We start from the raw sequence: 26,261 nt of genomic DNA on the forward strand, positions 1-26,261 counted from the left end.
AGCAGAACAATGAAGTTAAAGCTGAGAAGACATATCTTACTGCCCCTAACAGCACTAGAAGAAGAGATAAAGCTCCAAATTTCAACAACCCTGGTGGGAAATGTCCAGGAAACTTTTATAATAAATGGTAAAATAAAAAATATTATTACACAGAGAGGCCAAGAGGCTAATGAAGCATATTAGAAAATCTTCACCCTTGTCAGTTTTACCATGGTCTACAAAAGGAAATGTGTTATTTAATTTCAGTTAATCAACAGAGCCGTTTTTCCTCTGTACTGGAAATTAAGCTAGTAATTATAACCTCTTTAAAGGTTAAAAGATTTAAACACACACACACACACACATTTATATGCCCTTCTAATGCAATGAATTTAGTAATCTACTGTAGCTTTGTTCTACAGTTATATGTGTAGACTATTACAGATTAAGCCAAGGCAACCCCAATCAAATCACTCTTAATGGTAGAAGTGCTAATTGTGAGCTGTTATGTAAATAACTGACTGTCTACAGCACATTGACTGAGGTATCATATACCAACATTGCACTTAATATGTAAATAAAAACTATTAGGAAGCTAAACACTTGAGTTGATAGCTTGTTCTTTCAGTGCCTCAGAAAGGTCTCCCTAAATGTCTCATTTCTGTGGTTGTGGAATCTGCATGTTTTATAGCCCTCCCTAATTATATCACTGTCATTAAAAAAATAGAGGTCTAATAGATTAATAGTTTCTAAAGAGCTCCATAAATTAGAATGGAATGTATATTTTCAAAAATATACAGCTCTAGAGCCCTCCAAGGTTTAAGTGTCATTCCTATACTGAATATTGTCTCTAGGAAATTAGCTGAATTACTATTAAATGAAAGGTTTAACAGGCACAAATACTGCATCCTTAACCCTTTCTTTTTGGTGTCTTTTCATTTTGAAAAGTTTGCCAAAGGATATGCAATTTAATGAGGTGAAATAAAGGTCAATAAACAAACAAAAAAAAAGGCAATATTCTATTAAATACTTTTCTTGACTAGATTTAAGAAGTTACACTTCCTTCACCAGGTCAAAACAAAATGAGCAGCCGAAAGGAAAAGATGCCACTGCCTGAACATCCAAGTGAATCATTGATTATAATGGTGACATCAAGGGGAGAGCAAGATGGCATCTGTAGTGCCTTATGGTCCGCGCTCTCACCTGACTACATGGATGTTCTGGGTCTAAAATGGTGAAAAGGGGGAAGATCAGGGCATATCACATCCATCAGATCCCCCTTTTACCCACTTTGCTGGTTCTATGGATAAGTTTGCAATCCAGGCCAGAAAAGCCTTGCATGGCTCCTTAGCAAGAGCTGCTGAGAAAAAGCCAGAGCAGGAAACATCCTGAAGCCCTAAATTGTGGCCACCACTGCAAGCGCTGGACGCATGATAGGCATCAGCAAGTCCTTCATCAGAAGTGGGTAAGTAGTCTGAACAGGCCAATGGAGGGGTCATCAGTCATGTAGCAATGCAAAAGCTGGGAAAGTTTTCTCTATTTGAGCTCAGCAAGGACAGAGGTAGTAGTTGTGAATGCATTGGCCACATCTATTGGAGATCTCGAATTTGTCAACTGGTATTGCATCTGCACAAACAGCTACAATGAAACTGTCCCATGCATATTACTAGTTTAAACCACAAATAAACAAAGCCTTAACAGGAATCCCCCTTGAAATATAAAAAAAAAAAAAAAAAAAACTGGGAAACAATGCTTTACTTGTGAACTCTGGAGTCCAGTATCCCTTCTATAAGTGATAACCACTCATTGGTTATGACTATAATGGAAGTAATACCATTTTAATATTAACAAATTTGTGCTCCCATAGTTAAGTGCTCAAATGCCCAACTCTCTTTAGAGCCACTTCACTTATCTTTGTTCAAACGCGGTATATGGCTAAGGTATATTTCCTCTCAGTGAAGTTGAACTGTCTGCCCAACACTGGCAGTGTTTCGACAGTGTACACCTGCTTCAGGGACTGGAGAGTTGTCTATACCGCGTTCAAAAAAAGATAAGTGAAGTGGCTCTAATAAGAGCATTTAAGTTGAGCTATTTGTTTGAGGAGAGTTGGAGGTTATTTTATAGAAGAGTACAACATATTGTACATTTCAAGCACATAGAAAAATGCATAAAATATTACGCATTTCAGCACTTAACTATGGGAGCACAAATTTGTTAATAATAAAATGGTATTACTTCCATTATAACCAATGAGTGGTTATCACTTATAGAAAGGATACCGGACTCCAGAGTTCACAAGGAAAGCATTGTTTCCCCATGCATATTACTACCAATGTCCCAAAGAATAACAGGAGTTTGACCTTAAGCAGAGACAAGCATTATACATATGAAATAATCAAAACAGATAAGAACAGAGAACCAAATGCAGGACATGCCAGAAAAAAAAGGTCCATGTTAGGTGTTACTTAAGATATATAATAAAGTAGAATATGTAATAACAACAGACGGTCATCGATACATCCAGTTTTCAGTTTCATGACTTTAATCCCAGTAAACCTCAAACCAGCACTAAATCAGGATTAAAACCATGAAAGAAGCAAAGGTTAAAAGATCTTACATTTCTAATAGCCAATTAACCTTTATTAAAGAGATAATTTCACAAATAGATTTTTTAGTTTAATTTCTGTAATAAAAATTGAATACCTCAGCAAAAATGGAAATGCTCAAGATATTTTTAAAAATTCACTGAGGATAAATGCTCTCTGAATTGATTATGGATTTCCTTTAAATATATGGCATTTTAAAATGAATGGCTTAGGGCATTACACCAGAATATTACTCACTGCTCTTATTACAGCTTCTGTACATGGAAACTGGGGTTTTAATGATTGGACAATAGTCTCAATCTTTGGTTGTTCATTACATTTTTTTGACTCAAGGGATAGCTTTAAGAATTGTCATCTCATAATATTCATTAATTTTTTGTTTCCCAAAATTTTCTGTTCCACTCCAAAAATGTGTCATAATACAATGAAATACAACACATCCAGCATTATAAAATACAGATGAGACATACAGATGGGAATGTTTCCCAAATTTCAGCAAAACAGAATACAAATAGCAAACAGATCTTTATGTATATATACTGTACTATTGTATATAATTAACCTCCTCTTTCTCTCTCTATTTTTCCTCCTCCCAGTTTACAGCCCCTGTTAATTGTAACTGCATCTCTTCATCACGTTTAGTTATGTTCTTGGTTTGTTCTTCACACCCCTGTTTCATGTAAACTGGCATGATGTGAACGCTTTCATGAATGCCGGTATAGAAAAACCTTAAATAAATAAATAAATAAATAAATACAAATGACAGTTTTGAGATCTTTAATCTCTATGATTATGAAGGCCTTTGGGGGTCAATTTTAAAACATGCGCGCATTCCTCCTTGAATTTTAAAACATAATAGGGCCTTCCCCAATTTCCTCCCAGTCCGCTCCAATTAAGGAGTAGACCGGGAGGGAACTTCCCTATCCCGCTAACTACTCTTCTGACCTTTTTCCCTCTCCTCTCCTCCCTGCCCTTAACCCCTACCAAGCTATTTAACATTTTTTTGTTTCAATACTTACTGCTCCTTCGGAGTAGAACTTCTGTACACCAGCCGGCTGCTGGTGCACGCTTCCCTGGGACAGGGCCTAATGGCTGCAGTGTCAGTCAGCCTCCACCCTGCCCCTCCCAGACCCTGCCCCCCAGGCCCGCCCCCTTTAGCGCGTGACCGGGCTGTTTGTAAAATGTGCTTGGCACGAGCAAGGCCCAGCCACACACGTATCCCCCGGATTTTACGTGCACGCCCTTTTTAAAATTCAGGCATTTGTGTATAATTTCTTGAATATAGCTTTCTGAAGCTATTTTAAATCAAAGTTTTAACAACAAAATTATGCAGATCTAAAAATCTAGGACCAGCAACAAATATTGTAAAAGGCTTTGCATGTAGATCATTGGAAATCAAACTCATATAAGATCCTTCATGCCAAAATGGAAAGTGGTCCCCTTTCCATCGCTCTGAACATGCTAACAGAATAAAATGAGTAGAAATGTAATTGTTGCTTTTAAATCATAACAACCTAGTAATGATGGCAGAAAAAGACCAAATGGTCCATCTAGTCTACACAGCAATTTGCTTATAATAGTAACTGCCACACCTTTCAGATTACCCCATGCTTTCTGTTAAGAGTAGTAACTGCCGCTCTGTGCAGATTACCCCATGCTTTCTGTTAAGAGTAGTAACTGCCGCTCTGTGCAGGTTACCCTCATGCATTCTGTTAAGAGTAGTAGCTGCTGCTCCATGCAGGTTAGCCCCATGCTTTATGTTAAGAGTAGTAACTACTGCTTTGTGCAGGTTACTCCCATGCTTTATGTTAAGAGTAGTAACTACTGCTTTGTGCAGGTTACTCCCATGCTTTATGTTAAGAGTAGTAACTACCGCTTTGTGCAGGTTACTCCCATGCTTTATGTTAAGAGTAGTAACTACCGCTTTGTGCAGGTTACTCCCATGCTTTATGTTAAGAATAGTAACTGTTGCTACGTGCAGGTTACTCACCTTGCAAAAATGTTATACCATCCCCAGCCTTTAGGGATCCGCAGTGTTTGTCCTATGCTCTTTTGAATTCATTAACTGTACTCATCTTCACCACTTCTTCTGGGAGAGCCTTCCAGACATCCACCACCCTTCTCTGTGAAGAACTATTTCCTGATATTGGTTCTTAATCTTTTCCCCCTGGAGTTTTGTATCATGACCCCTAGTTCTATTCTTTCTTTTCCAGTGGAAAAGGATTGGAATTTGTGCATTGTTGATACCTGCAGGTTTCTGATCGTCTGTATCAAATCTCCCCTACACCTCCTCTCCTCCAGGGTATACCATTTTCCTGTTATTTTATCCATTGTTTTGACATGAGTTCCAGGAATGTCTATTAGAGCTAGTGCTGGACATGCTCAAACTTAAAAGTATTATTATTTAGGGGTGTGCATTTGTTTCCTACATATTGGTAATCCGCAACGTATAGGGCCATATTCATTGTATTCATGGGGAAGCAAAACGTATCGCGATTCCCCACGAATACAACGAATCTTCGCCAAATTATTCGGCTGTCTAAAGGAGCAAATTTAAACAAACCCTCCTGACCCCCCGAAGACTTACCGAAACTCCCTGGTGGTCCAGCGGGGGGGGTCCAGGAGCCATCCCCTGCACTCACACCCTCGGCTGCCTGTATTCAAAATGGCGCTGATAGCCTTTGACCTTACTATGTCACAGGGGCTATCGGTGCCATTGGTCGGCCCCTGTGACATAGTGAGGGCAAAGGCTATCAGCGCCATTTTGAATACTGACAGCCGATGGCCCGAGTGCAGGAGGTCGCTCCCAGACCCCCGCTGGACCACCAGGGACTTTTGGCAAGTCTTGGGGCACCCTCCTGACCCCCACAAGCCCCTGTCACATGATAGGAGCACAAGATGGCACTGGCCATCCATTGCTCCTACCATGCGACAGGGGCCGACCAATGGCACCGGTATCCCCTCTGACATAGTAAGGTCAAAGGCTATCGGTGCCATTTTGAATTCCGGCAGCCAAGGGTGTGAGTGCAGGAGATGGCTCCCGGACCCCCCGCTGGACCTCCAGGGAGTTTTGGTAAGTCTAGGGGGGGGTCAGAAGGGTGGGGGGTTGTAGTTAATTCAATTTTAGCTGGGAAACGAATAAGAATTAACGCATGAACGTATCGGGGACCCCCCCTTGCCGAATGCAACGTATCTGCCCCCCGATGAATACGAATCCCGAATGCAACGTATGGCATCCCTCTGCACATCCCTATTATTATTCATAAACTTTAACAAATTTGCCATGGCAAACCAACCATGGTATTATGAACTGTTAACATGATGCCGAAATTATAGAATGTGTAAATGTTAATCATTTGTTTACTCTTTCAAAAAGTACAAAGACCAGGGGACACACAATGAAGTTACTAGGTAATACATTTAAACTAATAAAGAGAAATTTTTTTTTTACTCAATGCATAATTAAGCTCTGGAATTCATTGCCAGAGGTCGTGGTAAAAACTATTAGTGTAGTTGCATATAAAAAAGGTTTGCACAAGTTCCTGGAGGAAAAGTCTGTTAACAATTAAGGTAGAGTTGCAGAAATCCACTGCTTCTTCTTATGATAAGCAGCTTGGAATCTATCTATTCGTTAGGATCCTGCCAGGTACTTGTGACCTGGATTGGCCACTGTTGGAAATAGGATACTGGGCTTGATGGACCCTTGCTCTCACCCAGGATGGCAAGTCATATGTTCTTAAAGTGACTTTAAATTGTTCTATCAGTAAATGATGCATCACCAAATCACACTGAAGCTGTGTTATAATGTAAAACATAACTTCATTTAGATACAAAAATCCAATTCAAAATACATAAAGACAGTTTTTCCGAAAATCAAAACAAACATCTCACATCAACTAAAAGCAGTGCACGCCCTTCACCAAAGTAGTCCATGTTACGCCCTTCACCAAAGTAGTCCATGTTACTGTTCAATGTAATTGCTCTCTTCTGAAGCACTGTTACTGTTCTTTTAATGTTCTTTTTTGAAGCATTGTTACTGTTCAATGTAATCCGAACTGTTATTCTTCAATGTAATTGCTCTCTTCGGAAGCACTGTTACTGTTCAATGTAAACCGAACTGATTTGTAACCTTTTACAAGAATTTCGGTATATAAAATTGTTAAATAAATAAATGTTGCACATCTTTCAGGCGAGCTGAATTACCAACCTGTTGCGTGTCCCGCCCGCAACCGGGCCTACTTACCTCCGGTGCCCGGTTCTCGTTCCTGGTCCATCCTCTCTTGCGGCTGTGGGCAGCCACCTGCACTCCCGCAGTTCCGTTGCCTCCTCGGGTGTTCCTGGCTCCTCAGCCGACCTCCCCAGCTCCCGGCGAGTCTCCCCACGTGTGCCGCGAGGAGACGCTGCCGTCCAGCGCCCTGCCTCTCTCTAGGCGTGCGTGCATGCACATTGCCAGCCTTTAAAGGGGCCGCGGCGGGAAACTAGTCCATGGCCCTGGATTATGACATTATCGGGCCCTTCTACTTAAGGCAGGGCCTGCCACTCGTTCCTTGCTTTGGCAACAGGTCTCCACTCTAGTCGTGTGCTTCATGCTCTTCCTTGTTCCTGTTCCTGACTTCATTTCCTGTTCCTACCTAGCCTTGGACTGATTTCTGGTTTTTGACCCTTGCTACGCTGGACCACGCTCAGGACAGATTACTGGCTTTGACCCTTGCTTTGTTGAACTACACTCAGGAATGATTACTGGCTTTGACCCTTGCTTCATTGGACTATGCTCAGGACTGATTACTGGCTTTGACCCTTGCTCCGCTAGACCTCGCTTAGCTCTGCCACCTGCCTCGACTCCAGCTTGTTTCAGACCGCGCCTCTGAATCTCCTTGGACTTGGCCTTGTCAGGCTTCGGCCTTCTGCTGCCTGGGCATCACCTATTCTTATTCCTGGCCCGTCCTTGCCGCCCGGGCCTCTGGATCTCTGCCTCGTCCGGACCTGCCTTGCTCCCTCCGATACCTTTGCTGGTTCCTGGCTACCTGCTACAACATTCACCGGGAGTGTTCTGACAGAGGCCCGCCTAAGACCAGCCAGCCCCAGCACCCATGGACTTAACCTGCGAGGAACGAGGGCTGGTATTGGCAAAGCTCCAGTCGGCCTCCGTCTCCTGGTTTGCTCCACCTCCCGACGGTGAGGACCCGTGGGGCTTGCCCTATGGGTAGCGTCAACCCCACCTCGGGCCAAGGGTCCACACCACTCGCGCAACACAACCTTTCCCAAACCACTAGAGCGCTCCTCCTTTACCTATCTGTGCAACCAGTTAACCATTCAGTCATAAAAGATGCTTTATGAACACACTACATAGTCATTGTTTTATAGGAAACCAAGGAACCAAGACAGTTCAATTACTCTCCTGAAGGGATAATACACACCACCATAGTTAAAAGACAAGCAATTCCATACTCAAATACCTAGCAAAATTAAATTTAAAAAATTGGTTTGTAGACTGTATATTTCTTTTGTGCTGTTATTTTCAATAAGTACCTAGGCCTTCCTCCAAAATGAACGATTTCTAGTCCTTGTCTTGCCTTTTAAATGTATGTTTACTATGGTTATGGATGCTGCCTTCAGAATAGCTGTTAATGCCATAGCACTACAAGCACTGGAATGCCTAAGGTGGTTCTCTAATAGATTATGGTACCTAATATGAGGAATATTTATTTTAGATGTAAAATACTGCTTCATAGCCACCTCTAAGCTAGCATACTGCATTTGATCTTCAAAGTGGTAATATTTAAATATTTAAACACATGACAATAGAATTTGGCTTGTCTGGCTGTCTGGACATGTATACACAGCTGCTCTCAGTCATATCCATCCTTTTCAATTTTTTTCTATAATATTTCCATTCTGCCCCTATTTCTTCATTTTCCATTAAAGATTTGATTTTGATGAACCTTCATTGGCTTCCTATTAACTATCGAATTAAATATAAATGTCTTGTGCTTATCCACAAAGCTATCTATGGTAATAACAATGAATGGTTGAATGCAACTCTCCATATTCATACACCCTCACGCAATTTAAGGTCTTTAGGCAAGGCATGTCTCTCAGTCCCTTCTATTAAATCAGCACATCTTAATGTAGTTAGAGAGAGGGCCCTTTCTATAGCTGGCCCAAAATTGTGGAATTCTCTTCCACTTGAGTTACGTTTAGAGGAGAATATCCAGTCTTTTAAGAAACAACTAAAAACATGGTTGTGTACACAGGCTTTTAACACTACAGTATGATTTTGAACGACTCCCCCTGTGAAATTAGAATATATTAAGAAGTTATTTTTTTTTATTAACCCTATTTTGCTAGTTTGATTTTGAAAGAATTGTATGTATTTTATTATTTTAACTGATTATAGTCTAATTTTATGTTATATTATTCATAGGGTTATTTTATTTTATGATATTTTATTTGATTTTAGGACATGTCGTTAAAGACTGTCAATTGTCTTATTGTAAACCAACATGAAGTGTATACAATATGCTCTGTATATAAAAATGTCTAAATAAAATAAATAAGATTTTCATTTATTTTGGTTTATCTACTCAAAAACAATATTTTTTGCTGCATAAGACACTCTTTTTTTTTCCCCAAAAGTGGGGGGAAAATGTCTATGCATCTTATGGAGTGAATGTAGCATCTCTCCCTCTCGCGCGCTGTCGTCCCCCCCCCCCCCCCCCCAACTCAGCCCAATCAGTATGGCGCAGGTCAAACATCAGCTGTTTGAACCACGTGCACTACAGATGCCTCTCCAGTTCAAACAGCTCCCTGCAGGTCTGCTGTTCTCGGGGTGCCGCCGAGCTTCGCAGTAAGACGCACCCCGGGAACAGCAGACCGGCAGGGAGCTGAAGCTCTGCCGGCAGAAGACGATACATGGCATCAAAGTTAGTACAGGCCATTTCCTTCTCATTTGTTTAGATATATTAGATGTTTCATGCATTTGACCTGTGCCACCATACTGATTGGGCTGTTGGGAGGAGGAGGAGGAGGAGGAGGAGGAGGAGGGGGACGGGGCGAGAGGGAGAGACGCTACATTCACTCTGCGGGGAGCTCCATACAGAGCCCATCATGGGGACAGAATATTTTTTTTCTTATTTTCCTCCTCTAAATACTAGGTGCATCTTATGGTCAGGGGCATCTTATGGACCACAAAATACGGTACATAAAGTTTCAAAACTCACTTTATTTTTAGTGCCAAATGCAGAAGTAAGTATAAAATGCCTTCTATAAAATGGTATATTTTTCATACGGATGGACAATTATTCTAAACTATAGCATAAGAAAACATGTAGTTTGCTTTCTGTGCCTCTATATTGCAATTGAGCTAAAACAAATGCATTGAAGGAGAGAGAGAACTTTTTCTAAACTCCCCATCTGCTTTATAGTCTAAGACATTTATTATATGCGGTTTCAAGTTATTTATGTGGTTATTAATGCTATTGAAATGTGTTTTATTCTAACTCACCTGACATTAGATTTGAATAAACAAAACAAACCAAGGAATGCATTTGCTTTTGAAATGCTCACACTGATAAAAAAAACAAAAAATGGGGATCTGGTCTTTTCTTACTCCTTCTCCTTTTAATAGCAAAGCAGGCATTTAGGGACTCGGGCCCCAAGGATTTTGTTCTGACACCATGAACGGCACTTGTACTGGTGACAATGTAATAAAACAGGACACCATTCAGTGCCAGGCTGCAAGATATTTATTCCAGTTCAGGCAGTGCACGCATGAACTGCTGCTATCTGATAGATCACCGAAGAGAATGTAATCTGACAAACAGCTCCTTCCTCCACCAGCTGGCGGGAGTAACACCATCAATAAGGGGGAAAAAAACACACATCATCGGTTGTAAAATGCCACATTTTCACCATTTACCTTAAATAAGAAACAGAACTCTTTAAGGGAAGAAGCACTATGTTATCATTAAGGCCTGTTGACAATGTTGGAGGGTGTGTCAAGATTTTTCCTGTCATCACTCTTAATCTGGGACTAATAGCCATCCCACTGAAAAACATGTGACACGGGACCAATGATAAAGCACTGCACCCTTTAAAAGCTCATTTGTGGATTGGTTTCATTATCATCCACAACTGGTCCTCATCCACGAGGGAAAACTCGCTCATTAGAACCGTGCAATGGTTTCTGTTAATGATATTTTCATGCAAATAGAGTGACACAGGGATGAATTGCACTGTGGTTCTGTATCCGCTATCATTATCACTCTACTGACTGGTTCTTCCTGTTTCAGCCTGTGAGAGATAACATGTGTGAGATCTGTTGATTACTCCCAGAGAATATACTGAGTCATTAGTGACAAGAGTTTCACGCCTGTAGAGCTCAGGGTAGGTTTCACCAACCTGCATAATTTTAAGCAATATGCTCTGCCATCACCATTCTGAAATGTTCAAATATATCTTTCCATAACAATTCACTTACGTGATTAGAAGGACAATTCTGATCCAAGTTGCAAGAACTGTCCCTTTGGTGTCATTAAATATTTACTGAGCAATTAAAATTATGTCACTGCAAACAATGGCAAACCTAAATTAGGCATTATGTATTAAACGTGAAGACAAAATAATATGTTGGTTAAAATAATACTATAATGTTCTACGTGGAAAGTGACTTTTTATAATGTGACAGAATAAGAATAAACAAGCTTACTTACAAGGACAGTAAGACATTATAAATGCATGTAAAAAGTGCCATGAACCTAAAAAAATGCAGGATTCTGACATCCTGACAGTCTTTTACTAGTCAAAACCTCCCAGAACTGAGCTTTTCCAACATAAATTCTGTCACATTCCATGCAAATGTATCTCAAAGTGTGACATGCCATCACACAAACCTTTTCATCCTTCAGCTACATTAGGGGCACAGATGAAAATACATTTGAGGAGGAATGGTCTTTATCTGGAGCCATGACTGGATACTTGGTCTGCTAGTAGTTTAGTGCAGTGGTCCCCAACCTTTTTTGCACCGGGGACCGGCTTCAAGCAAGACCATTTTTCCATGGCCCGGCAAGGCAGGGCGGGGCGGGGCAGGGGCAGGGGCGGGGTGAGGGCGGGGCTTTGGTCATATGGGGCGGGGTTATGGATGGGGTTGGATTTTAGTGCATACTTATCATTTATTATGACATTTATAATGTGAATGTGACAACTCAAACACACAGTCAGGTTCTCATTCTCACATGCATTTCTCTCTCACACACACATACACAGTCTCTCACTGGCACATGCTGTCTGAGTCTCACACACAGGCTTTCTCTCACTCCCACATGCTGCCTTGCTCAAGCACAGGCTCTCACTCTTACATGCTGTCTCTTTCACACACACAGAGACTCTCACATGCTGTTTCTGCAAACACACACAGTCTCTCAACTCACTCTCACACACAATCTCTCAACTCATCTCATACTCGCACACACCTCTCTCTCACCTCTGGGCCTCTTCTTCATGGGTTGCCACAGGCAGGGCTCTGCAGCGGCCCTGGGTCCTCGGCCCCGCTGCTCCTCTTCTGCACGCGGCTGAAGCCCTCTCCTGCACGCGGCTGAAACGCCTCTCCCTCACGCGGCTGAAATGCCTCTCCTGCAGCCCTCTCCTGCACGCGGCTGAAACGCCTCTCCCTCACGCGGTTGAAACGCCTCTCCCGCACGCGGCTGAAACGCCTCTCCTGCAGCCCTCTCCTGCACGCGGTTGAAACGCCTCTCCCTCACGCGGCTGAAACGCCTCTCCTGCAGCCCTCTCCTGCACGCGGTTGAAGCACCTCCTCCTTCCTGCCCGTGTGGCTCCGGCAACATTTGTCTTCCAGGCCAGGGCGGGCAGGAAGGAAGTAGGAGGAGCACCTGCGCGGCTCCAGCAACATAGTTCACCGCGACGCGCTAGCTTTTTGTCTCTTGGGGTTGGAGAAGGCGGGTCTCCAGCTTCGCCCCGCCTCCCCGCAGCAGCCGCGGCGCCGCGGACCGGCAACAAACCCCAACGGCCCGGTACTGGTCCGCGGACCGGTGGTTGGGGACCCCTGGTTTAGTGCATACTGTTCTAAATTCTACAGTATTTCAGATTCACAGTCATGTTTCTAAAATGTGCATATACAAAAGCTCAATGTACCTTTCTGAAGCCATAAGTCACCTTCCATATCCCTGTTTTTGGTCAGTTTAGAGGGAAACCTCTTCAGAAAGCAAAGTATTTCAACTTCCTGTCCTGCCCACTAAACACATCTAGATTAGATACTTGCAATGTTTGATAAGAAATTTCCTGAATACTGATGCCGTCTCTCTTAAAAGAACTGAATGTAATAGTCAGCATCATCAAATATATGAATCACTGGAAAAAAGTAAATCCATGAACAGAAATAAAATAGGCAGATAAAAGATAAAGGTTCAGTCTTGTAATAACAGTTATTTCGGTGCTTAAGTCATTAGTATAACATTAGTTCGCAGGGAATACAATCCGCTTCAATCTTGTTTTATGAAGTCATTCAATCCCTTCGAGGCTTGATTAATATGCAACTGTTTAAGGAGGAGCTAACCATTAATTGTGCCCCACTAAATGATCATGTATTCTATTAGAATCCATTACAGGTTGGCTGGCAAAGCAGCAGCAAATGAATTAAGACAACACTTTATGAAATGGTGACAGTTCAGAGAAGGGTACCACAAAAAAAAAAAAAAGAGGAAGCATGGCAGCTGTTTACCACATCTGTTCTTTAAAATTTACCAATATTCCCTCGATGAATGTTTCCAAACACTTGGAATACAAGTGAAAACTAAACTTCATAAATAAACCATTAAAAATGGTACCCATTAATTACCACTTCCTCTTGGTGAACATGACCCCAGCTATCGTCATTTTTAAATTTCTCATATTATGCATGGCTCCAAGCAAATATGGGCACATAGGAAACAATTTGAAAGCACTGCAATAAATGTAATTAAAGAACCTTTTAAAAATACTTTTCTACAATCTTATTGGCAATAAATAGGTCAAACATTATACCTTGAAAGAATTAATTATAGCATCAATATTTTTAAAACAATATGACTCATGCTTTTATAATGATAACATAATATACTACATGTCTAGAAGAGTGAAGACTATGGACAATGTAAACATAAAAAAGCAAGAGAACTTAATATTGGAAGTGAAATAACAGATATTAAAAAAAAATGTAACAACGGTAAGTGACTTGGCTTCTCTCCCCCCCTAGCCCCCACACATATATGCAGCACATTTTTGCCAGCGGCTGTAATGAGCTTTTTTTCATTATAAGAATTAATTGAATATTGTTTAATTGATCTCCCTAGTCCCTATAACATCCATCCATCAAATAAAAATTCAATAACTACCAAGCTGCACATACTTGCCAGTTTTCATTTTTTTCTCCTGTATCTTTCCTGCCTATCTTCCCAGGACTTAGTTCTTTATTTCGAAGCCAGCCCTGTTTAGCTCTGTAGTCGTAAATCTCCTCAATACTTTGATTAAATATGCAGCATCGCTCATGTAATTATACACGTTTGCCTGACCAGCTCTTAATCTACAATGAAAAATATGTAAGGCTTAGCAATAATTGTGGCATGGATAGGTCCATTACCATGGACAACGTGTAAATTTATTTGGGAAGGAAAAAAATCAATAATTTGTTTTACTGGTGATCAGAAGAAAATGTTGAAGCATGAGAATGCATTACAGAGAAAAATGATTCTGAAATTGTTAGTCTGGCACGGTCAAGTCTATCTGAATTTTATGATAATGCTCTCTGCAAGTTGCATCTTCTGTGCATCATTTAAAAAGTGTATACAAAAAATTAAAACCTTTGCAAATCTCAAATGCAAAAGTAATCTCAAATTTAAAAATAAATAAATATATAAATTCATCTTCCCCACATCTTCCTCAGAAATTATGTGAAGAAATATTTGGAAAAGAATCCCAAAATATATTCACATCCATAGTATCTGACTGACCCATACTGGGTATATTACATATGACATCAGTGAGGAAGTATATTGAAAACTCCCTCAAACCACTTTAAGGGTCCAGCCACAACTATCTAGCCCTGTGCTCCTTAAGGATCAGCCTTGCATGGGATTCTGGGTGAAGGGAGGCTCCCCTCACCATACTATAAGGAGTCAGGGCCAGGAAGGGTTAGAGAGGCCCCGGGAGGGTGGGGGTGAGGGTCAGGCAGGATCCCACACTATGAGAATACCTGCTATGTTTAACGTCTCTGTGCCTCCTGAGCTTTAAGGTGAGCTGCACCATTTTGCACGTTTTCTTTGCTTTGCATTTTGCTTTCACTGTAAATAAATTACACAAAAGGAAAACAGCCAAAGCCTGCCTCCTTATTCCTCCTGGCTGTTTCCCAAGTCGCCAGGGACGGATTGCCTTATTGAGGGATTGGGCTTCGCCCGGTGGGCCGGTCGCTCCCATCACGTGATTTTTTTTTTTTTTTAAACTTCCCAGCCAAAAAGAAGAAAAGGGGCTGCTACGGCTCGAAGAGAAACCGGCAGGATCTCGGCAGACAGCCACGAGGGCCTGGGAGACCTCCAAGGCCATAGCAGAGCCCATCCCGCAGCAGCTGGAAGACACTTGTGCGGGACCAGGCCTGCAAGGCTGCAGTAGAGCCCCATTCTGCCGTGGCCAAAAGAAAGGCTGAAAAGATGACAGGGAGCAACTGCAGCAAGGCCCGCGTGGCTAAAGAGAGGATCAGTAGGAGGGCCCATGTGACTGAAAAGAAGAGCAGGAGCAGGGTCCAAGCACCTGAAGAGAGAATCAGGAGTAGGGCCTGGTTGGCTGAAGAGCTCAGCCCACGCAGCTAAAGAGAGGATCAGGAGCAGGACCCGCGCGCGGCTAAGGAGAGGATTGGGAGGAACTGCAGCTCACGCGGGTGAACAATGTGTCTTCCCTCAAATGAGAGAGATGCAGTGATGCAAGAAAATGGCTGCAGCTGCTGCTTACACTATCCGAGGAAACAGAGCCATGTGGTGCTTCAGATCGTGTCGGGGGGGGGGGAGGGACAGAGAGCATGTGTATGTGAGAGCATGTGCATGTAGGGGAACACAGAACATAGATGTGAGAGCATGTGTGTGTGTATTGGGGGGGGGGGGGGACACAGACCATCTATATGTGTGTGAGAGAGCAGGTGTGTTATGGAAGCTAGGAGCCAGAAAGCCTGAGGGTTTGTTGGGGGGGGGGGGGGAGGAGATGGGGACACAGAGTTTGTGAGGGATGGTATGGGGGACAGAGAGTGTAGGAGGGGCATGGGGGACAGAAAGTGTGCGTGAGGGCGCATGGAGGACAGACAGCGCAAGTGTGTGTGGGGGGGGGGGGGGAGGGCATGGGGACAGAGTATGTGAGGGAGAGAGAAGAGAAAGATTATGTGCCCCCATCTTGCCTCTGCTAACTAATCCACGCCAATTTCAGCATGACTGGAAATCAAAGTTCCAGGTATGGAGAGAAGGTCCTTAAATCCTTATTAGTTTTAATTATTGAGTGTTATTTGATATGTCTGTTGTTTGAAATATTTTACAGTATTTGCATAAAAGTTTAATTATTGGATTTGAAATTTTTATTTTTTATTGGTATGATGTCACTATTATGATTGATGTTTTATAAGGCATGGTGTTTTTCCAATGTTGCACTGCATACAAAGTCTGGCTTGTTGTTCTAAGTTCAGTTTTTGTCTACATGTTTCTATTTATACTTTATGGTCTCTTTATTCTGTATTTGAGGAGAGTCTGTCTGTGTTCTGCATATGTGACCGAGGTGAGGTATTCTACTAGCATGTAGTTTCTGTGTAAGGATCTATAGCAGCCTGACTTGTTCTGTTTTTCTAATAGATGTATTGGTGTTTTAGGGCCTGGCGTAATATTTACAGTGTTTCCTTTTCATAGGTAGGGTTGTTACTGATGGAGTGCTATCAGTTGGTGCTGTTTTGGGAGTTTACTATATTGTAATTTTAATTCAGTTTACTCATTGTTATGAACTGCTGCCCGCGGGTCCCCCCGCGAGCACACTCACTCACCGTTGCTGCCTTTCTTCAGCCGACGCGGTAGGACGCCGCCGTCGGCCTTCCCATGTGGCTGGAGCCACGGTCGGCGCACTCCCCTGTGGCCCGGAGGCCATCCATCGGGCCGGAACCGCGGACTTTCTGGCCCTCTTGGCACGGCTGGGAACGCCGCTGATGTCATCTTCATCTTCGCGGCGCTAAGGCCGCATCCCCGGGCTGGATTGGCGGCAGGAACTGCCCCCGGGGTCTCCTGCAGCAGCTGGAGCTGCTGCCGACGTTGGAGCCTGCGTCCAGGCTCAGCCCTGCTTCCCTCACACCGTACGTTGGTGCAGGCCACTGTCCGCGGTCCTGCACAGTTCTCCTGCTTCCTCTAGGCGCGCGGCCGCGCCTCTCTTCCACTTTTAAAGGGCCAGGCACAGGAAGTGTGCTGGCCCCACCTTGGGACTTATTTCCTGTACCAGCCCTATAAAGGGCTGCTTCGTCAGTCTGTTCCTCGCCTTGCATCATCGTGACTTCTCTCTAGAGACTCCTGCCTGCCAGAACCTTGTAAGGTCTTCTGTTCTTCATGGAGCTCCTCGTCTCGTCTGCCTTCTACCACGTCTTCATGTCTTGGTGTTCTGCCTGCGGTCCCAGTCCATGTTTGATGTCTCGTCATGATCGTCTTCCTTCACCTCCTGATGTGTCTTCCTTCCAGGATGTTCTTCCCTGTGTTTTCATCTGGTGCTCTCAAGCCTTCTGTTCCTGAAAGCCGGTGCTCTCGGATGGTTTATGCCCGAGAAAGAGGTGGCTTGCAGGTGGGAAGTGTCCCTGTGCTCCGGAACCTCCATTCCCGCCAGCCTTAGAGGGAGCTTCAAGTGACACCGGCTTCGTCACTGGAGTCCCTCTTTGTTTGGACCTTTCCTGTGCTGTCCCGTTCTCCTCGTGGTCCGTGACCAGCCTGCAGGGGCTGTGTAGGGCGCGCAGTGGGACAGGGTGGTCCGCGACTCAGTCCCGCGGGTGGCCTGAGTAGGGCGCCCTGAGAGACAGTGCCAATGTCCATGCCTTGTGTTTGCCTATTTGTATGTCAGGTTCCTCGTCTTGCCCGTGATGCCGTCGCATCAGCCAAGTGTCTCCGTCATGGATGCCGTCGCATCAACCCAGTGTCTTCATCAAGGATGCCGTCGCATCAACTAAGTGTTTTGTCAGTGATGCCATCGCATCAGCCAAGTGTCTCCGTCATGGATGCCGTCGCATCAACCCAGTGTCTTCGTCAAGGATGCCGTCGCATCAACTAAGTGTTTTGTCAGTGATGCCATCGCATCAGCCAAGTGTCTCCGTCATGGATGCCGTTGCATCAGCCAAGTGTCTCCGTCATGGATGCCGTCGCATCAACCCAGCTTCTTTGTCAAGGATGCCGTCGCATCAACTAAGTGTTTTGTCAGCGATGCCGTCGCTGATGTGTCAAGGCCTCCGACTACCCTCAACCTCAAGCCAGGCCTGCTGCTCCAGTGCCGATCAAGCGGCAGGTCCGAAAGGGCTCGGAACAGTCGGAGGACCATTCCCCTACCAACATCATGGTGTTGGCCTTGGGAGCTTGCAGGCCTGGCAGAGGGTCAGCCCATCAGCCATGCGGAGCCACCATCAACCCTCGGCTCAGCCCGGAAGGTCTGGGCCCGGGCTGAGGCCCAAGGGCACACTAAACCACCAGAGTTTGACAGAATGCAAGGCCTTTCGAGGCCGCTCTTGACAGAATGCAAGGCCTTTAGAGGCCGTCCTACGTAACACTCATAGCTTTCTGATGGTCAAGACCACACCCAATATGTGTTTCAACAGACCTAAGTCCATATGGATTCCAAGTGTCTTGTTTTAGCAGGGCTTTCTGCTTTGCGCTAGTAATGCATGTAAATGTAATATGCATGTTGTAAAGTAATATTTTTATCTCAATGTCCTTGTCCATGTAAAATATTTATTATAAATGCAAAATTTTTAATTGTATATGGGAAGTTCAGGAAGCGGGTGGTGGGGCCGCAGGCTATAAGGTACCTAATACCCTTGCACTGGCCCTGCCTGCGAGGCCGTGGTAGAGCCCATCCTGCCACAGCTGGAAGACAGTCATGCGGGGCCAGGAGAGAGGCCTGCAAGGCTGCAGCAGATCCCATTCTGAGAAAGAATATGTCTTTGTGTATGTGCCAATACAGTTTCTGCAATTTAAAAATCTGTTTGTGATAGAGCGTGTGTCTGACAGTGGCTGGCAGTGTCATTACTTGTAAATGGTTCAAGAACCAGACCAAGAATCCAGGATATATCTCTATAAGAAAGATAAGAAGATGTGTAGGGGGCCCAACCAATTTGCATGGATGGAATAGGGGCTGCAGCTCTCTTCACCCCTGGTCTAGAATGTCCTCAGTTATTTAGGAAAAATGAAGTTTATTTTGGAGATATTTTGGCTCAACTCTACCAGGTTCCAGGGTTGACTTGGTGTGCTTTTGGGAGCTGTTGACACGTGTTGCAGGAAAAGTACATGAGGGCATCAGATACTCCATGGGCCAGTTTTGAAAAAATTCCTCAGGCTGATATTTTCCTGCAATCCACCCCTGCAAGTCGCTATCACCCACATTACCACAACACCATATATAATATATGAACCAAGCTGATTCCATTCCATATAAGGACATTTGTGACACAGTGCTGAACAAGGTTGATCCCAAGTCTGGAGTGAATTGTAGAGGAGGAACTGAAAAATGAGAAAATACTGTGAAAATTGATAGAGGGTATTGCATAATGTGTGTGTTTATTTTGTGTTTATAAATATTGTACAGAACTGAAGGAGCAGCAGCATTCATTATAATTAGCATGGCCTTGCTCAGCAGAGAAGAGAATTTTCTCGAGAGCATGGAATTAAGGCCATACATTGAAATAAAGCTTTTAGTGCTTATTTAGTCTATATAAATAAAAATGTTAAATAGTTTGGATAAAATCGCTAATCTCAGAAACCATTGAACCGATTGCTTTCAAATTTGGACACAACCTTCATTTCGCATACAGAAAGGTTCTTCTGTACTTACATTACAGATATGTCACACCTGTGACAGGTAAAATAGGTTTAAAATTTTTTTTGAGAAAACAGCGACATCTGCTGGACATAAGCGCCATCTGTTACACCTTACACGAACACACACTACACTAATCATTTCGCCAGTCCAGGTCCACGTTTCACTTCCATTTTAGCACATTCGCACACGTTTTTCGCCGGAAGATAACTATTTCCTTTACAGATAAAATACACCCACCAAACACATGCCAAATTGATTTACTTCCCACAGCCTCCCAACACACACAAAACCACCCTTCCTCACACCCCCCACACACATGCCAAATGTATTTACTTCCCAGGCCCTCACAACACACACAAAACCTGACAGAAGTCCAGGAGGCTCCAGCGGGGGGCCAGGACCGTTCCGGGACACATCTCCTGCACTACGGCCGTCGGCTGTCAGCAATCAACATGGCGCCGACGGCCCTTTCCCTTACTATGCCACTCGGGGACACCAATGGCGGCAGTAGCCCATGTGACATAGTAAGGGCGAGGGCCCTCGGCGCCATTTTCAGGACTGGCAGCCGGTGGACCTTTGCCCTTACTATGTCAGAGGACCTACCGCTGCCATTGCTCCACCCCACTGACATAGTAAGGGCAAAGGGCCGTCGGAACCCATTTCAGTGCTCGCAGCTGACGGACCAACGCCAATACATCGCTCCCGGACCGATCCTGAACACCCGCTCCACCGACTGACATTTTTATCAAGTCTCGGGGGGTCTGGAGGGTGGGGGGTGGTAATGAATTTATAGCGAACATCTTGGGGAGGGGTCACGAGGGGGGGGGCAGGTTTCATTCATTCAGCAACTCTGGGGGTGGCAGGGGGGTGGGCTACTGTTTTTCGCATGGCTGGGGGAGGGGGGGCAGGAGAGTGTGGGGTGGTTAGTTTAAGAGAACTTTTCTCATAGGGTTGTTTTTTGGGGGAAGGGGAAGGTTCAAACACAAATACATACACTAAACTTGCACGATCTCGGGAACGCACCAAAATAGCCCTCCCCAGACCACAAAACAAATTTGAAAGTGCAAATTTGGTTAGGCACTCCCCTATTTGGCTACATAATGCGCACAGACGCCCAGGGACAGACCACATGTAGCACCAACAATTTTAATTTCCCAGGTCTTGGGAGGGGGCAGGAGGGTGGGGTATTTCTTTTTTTATTTAAAGGGTTGGAATTGGGGTTATTTTGGGGGGTGGGGGGGTTCCCACAGAAATAGAAAGACAAAGGTTTTCTGATCTGAAGGGTAGGCAGTAGGTGGGGGGAGGTGACAGTGAAGGGAGGGAGAATGAGGGGGGAGGTGAGTGTCAGGGGAGGGAGAATGAGGGGAGAGAGTTGGAGTGGGGACAGGGAAGGGAAGGGGGGTGAGTGACCAAGGGGGAGGAGGATGAGTGACTGAGGTAAATGAGCAAGGGGAAGGGGGAGGGAGGGTAAAGAACGTGACTCTGCCACTGCAACGCATGGCTGGGTACCGCTAGTCCATATATAAAAGTAATGGATATGTGAAGCTATGCCATAAGATTTGACATACTGGCTCAGATCAAACGTCCATCAAGTCCGGAATCCTGTTTCCAACAATGGCCAATCCAGGTAATAAGTACCTGGCAAGATGCCAGAAGGTCATAAGAACATAAGAAAATGCCATACTGGGTCAGACCAAGGGTCCATCAAGCCCAGCATCCTGTTTCCAACAGTGGCCAATCCAGGCTATAAAAACCTGGCAAGTACCCAAAAACTAAGTCTATTCCATGTTACCATTGCTAATGGCAGTGGCTATTCTCTAAGTGAACATAATAGCAGGTAATGGACTTCTCCTCCAAGAACTTATCCAATCCTTTTTTTAAACACAGCTATACTAATTGCACTAACCACATCCTCTGGCAACAAATTCCAGAGCTTAATTGTGTGTTGAGTAAAAAAGAACTTTCTCCGATTAGTTTTAAATGTGCCCCATGCTAACTTCATGGAGTGCCCCCTAGTCTTTCTACTATCCGAAAGAGTAAATAACCGATTCACATCTACTCGTTCTAGACCTCTCATGATTTTAAACACCTCTATCATATCCCCCCTCAGCCATCTCTTCTCCAAGCTGAAAAGTCCTAACCTCTTTAGTCTTTCCTTATAGGGGAGCTGTTCCATTCCCCTTATCATTTTGGTAGCCTTTCTCTGTACCTTCTCCATCGCAATTATATCTTTTTTGAGATGTGGCGACCAGAATTGTACACAGTATTCAAGGTGCGGTCTCACCATGGAGCGATACAGAGGCATTATGACATTTTCTGTTTTATTCACCATTCCCTTTCTAATAATTCCCAACATTCTGTTTGCTTTTTTGACTGCTGCAGCACACTGAACCGACAATTTCAATGTGTTATCCACTATGACACCTAGATCTCTTTCTTGGGTTGTAGCACCTAATATGGAACCCAACATTGTGTAATTATAACATGGGTTATTTTTCCCTATATGCATCACCTTGCACTTATCCACATTAAATTTCATCTGCCAGTTGGATGCCCAATTTTCCAGTCTCACAAGGTCTTCCTGCAATTTATCACAATCTGCTTGTGATTTAACTACTCTGAACAATTTTGTGTCATCTGCAAATTTGATTACCTCACTTGTCGTATTTCTTTCCAGATCATTTATAAATATATTGAAAAGTAAGGGTCCCAATACAGATCCCTGAGGCACTCCACTGTCCACTCCCTTCCTCTGAGAAAATTGCCCATTTAATCCTACTCTCTGTTTCCTGTCTTTTAGCCAGTTTGCAATCCACGAAAGGACATCGCCACCTATCCCATGACTTTTTACTTTTCCTAGAAGCCTCTCATGAGGAACTTTGTCAAACCCCTTCTGAAAATCCAATTCACCTTTATCCACATGTTTATTAACTCCTTCAAAAAAGTGAAGCAGATTTGTGAGGCAAGACTTGCCCTGGGTAAAGCCATGCTGACTTTGTTCCATTAAACCATGTCTTTCTATATGTTCTGTGATTCTGATGTTTAGAACACTTTCCACTATTTTTCCTGGCACTAAAGTCAGGCTAACTGGTCTGTAGTTTCCCGAATCACCCCTGGGGCCCTTTTTAAATATTGGGGTTACATTTGCTATCCTCCAGTCTTCAGGTACAATGGATGATTTTAATGATAGTTTACAAATTTTTACTAATAGGTCTGAAATTTCTTTTTTTAGTTCCTTCAGAACTCTGGGGTGTATACCCTCCGGTCCAGGTGATTTACTACTCTTCAGTTTGTCAATCAGGCCTACCACATCGTCTAGGTTCACCGTGATTTGATTCAGTCCATCTGAATCATTACCCATGAAAACCTTCTCCATTACGGGTACCTCCCCAACATCCTCTTCAGTAAACACAGAAGCAAAGAAATCATTTAATCTTTCCGCAATGGCCTTATCTTCTCTAAGTGCCCCTTTAACCCCTCGATCATCTAACGGTCCAACTGACTCCCTCACAGGCTTTCTGCTTCAGATATATTTTTAAAAGTTTTTACTGTAAGTTTTTGCCTCTACAGCCAACTTCTTTTCAAATTCTCTCTTAGCCTGTCTTATCAATGTCTTACATTTAACTTGCCAACTTTTATGCTTTATCCTATTTTCTTCTGTTGGATCCTTCTTCCAATTTTTGAATGAAGATCTTTTAGCTAAAATAGCTTCTTTCACCTCCCCTTTTAACCATGCCGGTAATCGTTTTGCCTTCTTTCCACCTTTCTTAATGTGTGGAATACATCTGGACTGTGCTTCTAGAATGGTTTGTTTTTTTTTTAACAATGACCACACCTCTTGGATATTTTTTACTTTTGTAGTTGCTCCTTTCAGTTTTTTTCTGAAAATTTTTCTCATTTTATCAAAGTTTCCCTTTTGAAAGTTTAGCACGAGAGCCTTGGATTTGCACACTGTTCCTCTTCCAGTCATTAAATCAAATTTGGTCATATTATGATCACTAATGCCAAGCGGCCCCACCACCGTTACCTCTCTCACCAAGTCCTGTGCTCCACTGAGAATTAGATCTAAAATTGTTCCCTCTCTCGTTGGTTCCTGAACCAATTGCTCCATAAAGCTATCATTTATTCCATCCAGGAACGTTATCTCTCTAGCGTGTCCCGATGATACATTTACCCATCAATATTGGGGTAATTGAAGTCTCCCATTATTACTGGACTACCAATTTGGTTAACTTCGCTAATTTCTCTTAGCATTTCACTGTCAGTCTCACCATCTTGACCAGGTGGACAGTAGTATACCCCTATCACTATAGTCTTCCCCGACACACAAGGGATTTCTACCCATAAAGATTCAATTTTGTATTTAGTGTCATGCAGGATGTTTATCCTGTTGGATTCTATGTCATCCTGGACATAAAGCGCCACACCTCCTCCCGGGTGCTCCTCTCTGTCATTGCGATATAATTTGTACCCCGGTATAGCACTGTCCCATTGGTTATCCTCTTTCCACCATGTCTCTGAGATGCCAATTAAGTCTATGTCATCATTCACTACTATACATTCTAATTCTCCCATCTTACTTCTTAGACTTCTGGCATTAGCATACAAACATTTCAAAGTTTGTTTTTTGTTTGTATTTTCATTCTGCTTTTTAATTGATAGGGATGTTAGAATTTTTTAGCTCAGGTGAGTTTTTAGTTACAGACACTTGGACTATTTTTCTAATTATTGGAACCTCACTGTCGGGATGCCCTAATTCTAATGCATCATTAGTATTCTTTGACGATACCTCTCTCCGAACCATTCAATGCTGCTTATCCCAGGGATAAGCAGTGGATCAAGTCCACCTAATGAACATTTCCTTGAAGAACTTAATACAAATCTTTTTTAAACCCAGATACAGTAACATCTTTTACCATACCCTCCAATTTTGTTTTAAATGTACTACTGCATGTCCCCTAATCTTTGTACCTTTTGAAAGAGTAAATAATTCTCATTTACCCATTTCATTCCACTCATCATTTTATAGACCGCTATCATATCCCCACCTTAGCCATTTCCAAGATGAAGGGCCTAACCTAAGAACATAAGAAGTTGCCATACTGGGTCAGAACAAGGGTCCATCAAGCCCAGCATTCTGTTTCCAACTGTGGCCAATCCAGGCTACAAGTACATGGCAAGAACCCAAACACTAAGTAGATCCCATGCTACTGATGCCAGTAATAGCAGTGGCTATTCTCTAAGACAACTTGATTAATAGCAATAGAAATTATCTAAACCTTTTTTAAACCAGCTACACTAACTGCCCTAAGCACATACTCTGGCAACAAATTCCAGAGCTTAATTGTGCGTTAAGTGAAAAAGACTTTTCTCAGATTTGTTTTAAATGTGCTACTTGCTAACTTCATGCAGTTCCCCTTAGTCCTTCTATTATCCGAAAGAGTAAATAACCAATTTGCATTTACCTGTTCTAGACCTTTCATGATTTTATAGACCTCCATCATATCCCTCCTCAGCTGTCACTTCTCCAAGCTGAACATCCCCTTTATCATTTTGCTTGCTCTTCTCTGTACCTTTTCTTATTCTGCTATATCTTTGAGATGTGGTGACCAGAAATGCACACAATATTCAAGATGAGGACATACCATGGAGTGATACAGAGGCATTATAATATTCTAATAATTACTAAAATATATTGTAAGGATCTTAAGTGCTACTTGTATATCTCCAGTTGGACAATATTATTTTAAGATTTGCACTAGGTCCTCAACATCAGTTTTATTTCTTAGTCGTTTCAATAGGCGCTTTGCTTAGAAAACTAAGGCAAAAACATAGAGGTTGATATTCAAAAGCCATTTAGTGACCACTCTGCTGAATACATCCAGCTGAGCCACTCAAGGCTGAATATTGTCCCCATAATGTCTTATTAAGTCTACTATGAATTATATCTATTTCCTCCAATCTATTCTATTCTCTCCAAATTTGTGCTAATGCCCCATCTTTCTCAGACCATAGACAACGCATGCGCATATCTACTAAACCAGAAATTACCACATAAGAATATAAAAGTGGATTTTGCAGAATATAAAACTATTAAAAATAATGAAAAATAAAATGAGGGCACAAACTGGCACCAGGCTACTAAGAATCACATTACAAATTATCCAGCTTTAGCAAGAGTAAATTCACCTTTACAGCACATTCCAGAAAACATTTACAGCATTCTCTCAGGCACTCACATAATCCCGCCTCCCCTATTAAAAAAAAAATCTGTAGCATTGACTAAATCCAGATTACCTGTGCAAATTATGAAACTGCATCAGGAATGTTAATGAATCTTCAATTTACTCTGAAGATTGACAGTAATCAGGTTAAGTTCATTACTGCAGCAGCACATTAACAGATTTAAGGAAAATGAAAGGGATAAGATAAGTCCCTCCAAGTGTGAAAACATCAAGTTACAAGGATTGATTCTAGAGCATCTTCAGTGGAAGAACGTGCAAAACAGTAGGTGAACAGGGAAGAGGTATTTTCATAGGAATGTGAAAACCATTGGTAAATCAAAATACATTTCAAACTAGAGACTTAACAGAAAACCCT

The 26,261-nt window shown here is 43.0% G+C and overlaps 1 protein-coding gene across 14 annotated transcripts in view; it reads right to left on the reverse strand.

The window, feature by feature from the left end:
- Positions 1 to 26,261, reverse strand: part of ROBO2 (roundabout guidance receptor 2) — a 1,949,228-nt gene that overhangs the window by 665,712 nt on the left and 1,257,255 nt on the right. The window contains exon 1 of one of the 14 annotated variants that reach the window (XM_029577978.1): positions 12,067 to 12,484. The exons of the other annotated variants lie outside the window; for them this stretch is intronic. Coding sequence (XP_029433838.1) covers positions 12,067 to 12,085 — 19 coding nt within the window. The 5' untranslated portion in view covers positions 12,086 to 12,484. Of the gene's footprint in view, positions 1 to 12,066; positions 12,485 to 26,261 lie in introns of those variants that run through there. 14 annotated transcript variants of the gene reach the window in all.

The sequence above is a fragment of the Rhinatrema bivittatum genome, chromosome 15 (genome assembly GCF_901001135.1).
Source record: "Rhinatrema bivittatum chromosome 15, aRhiBiv1.1, whole genome shotgun sequence".
In the NCBI taxonomy this organism is placed as follows: Eukaryota; Metazoa; Chordata; class Amphibia; order Gymnophiona; family Rhinatrematidae; genus Rhinatrema; species Rhinatrema bivittatum.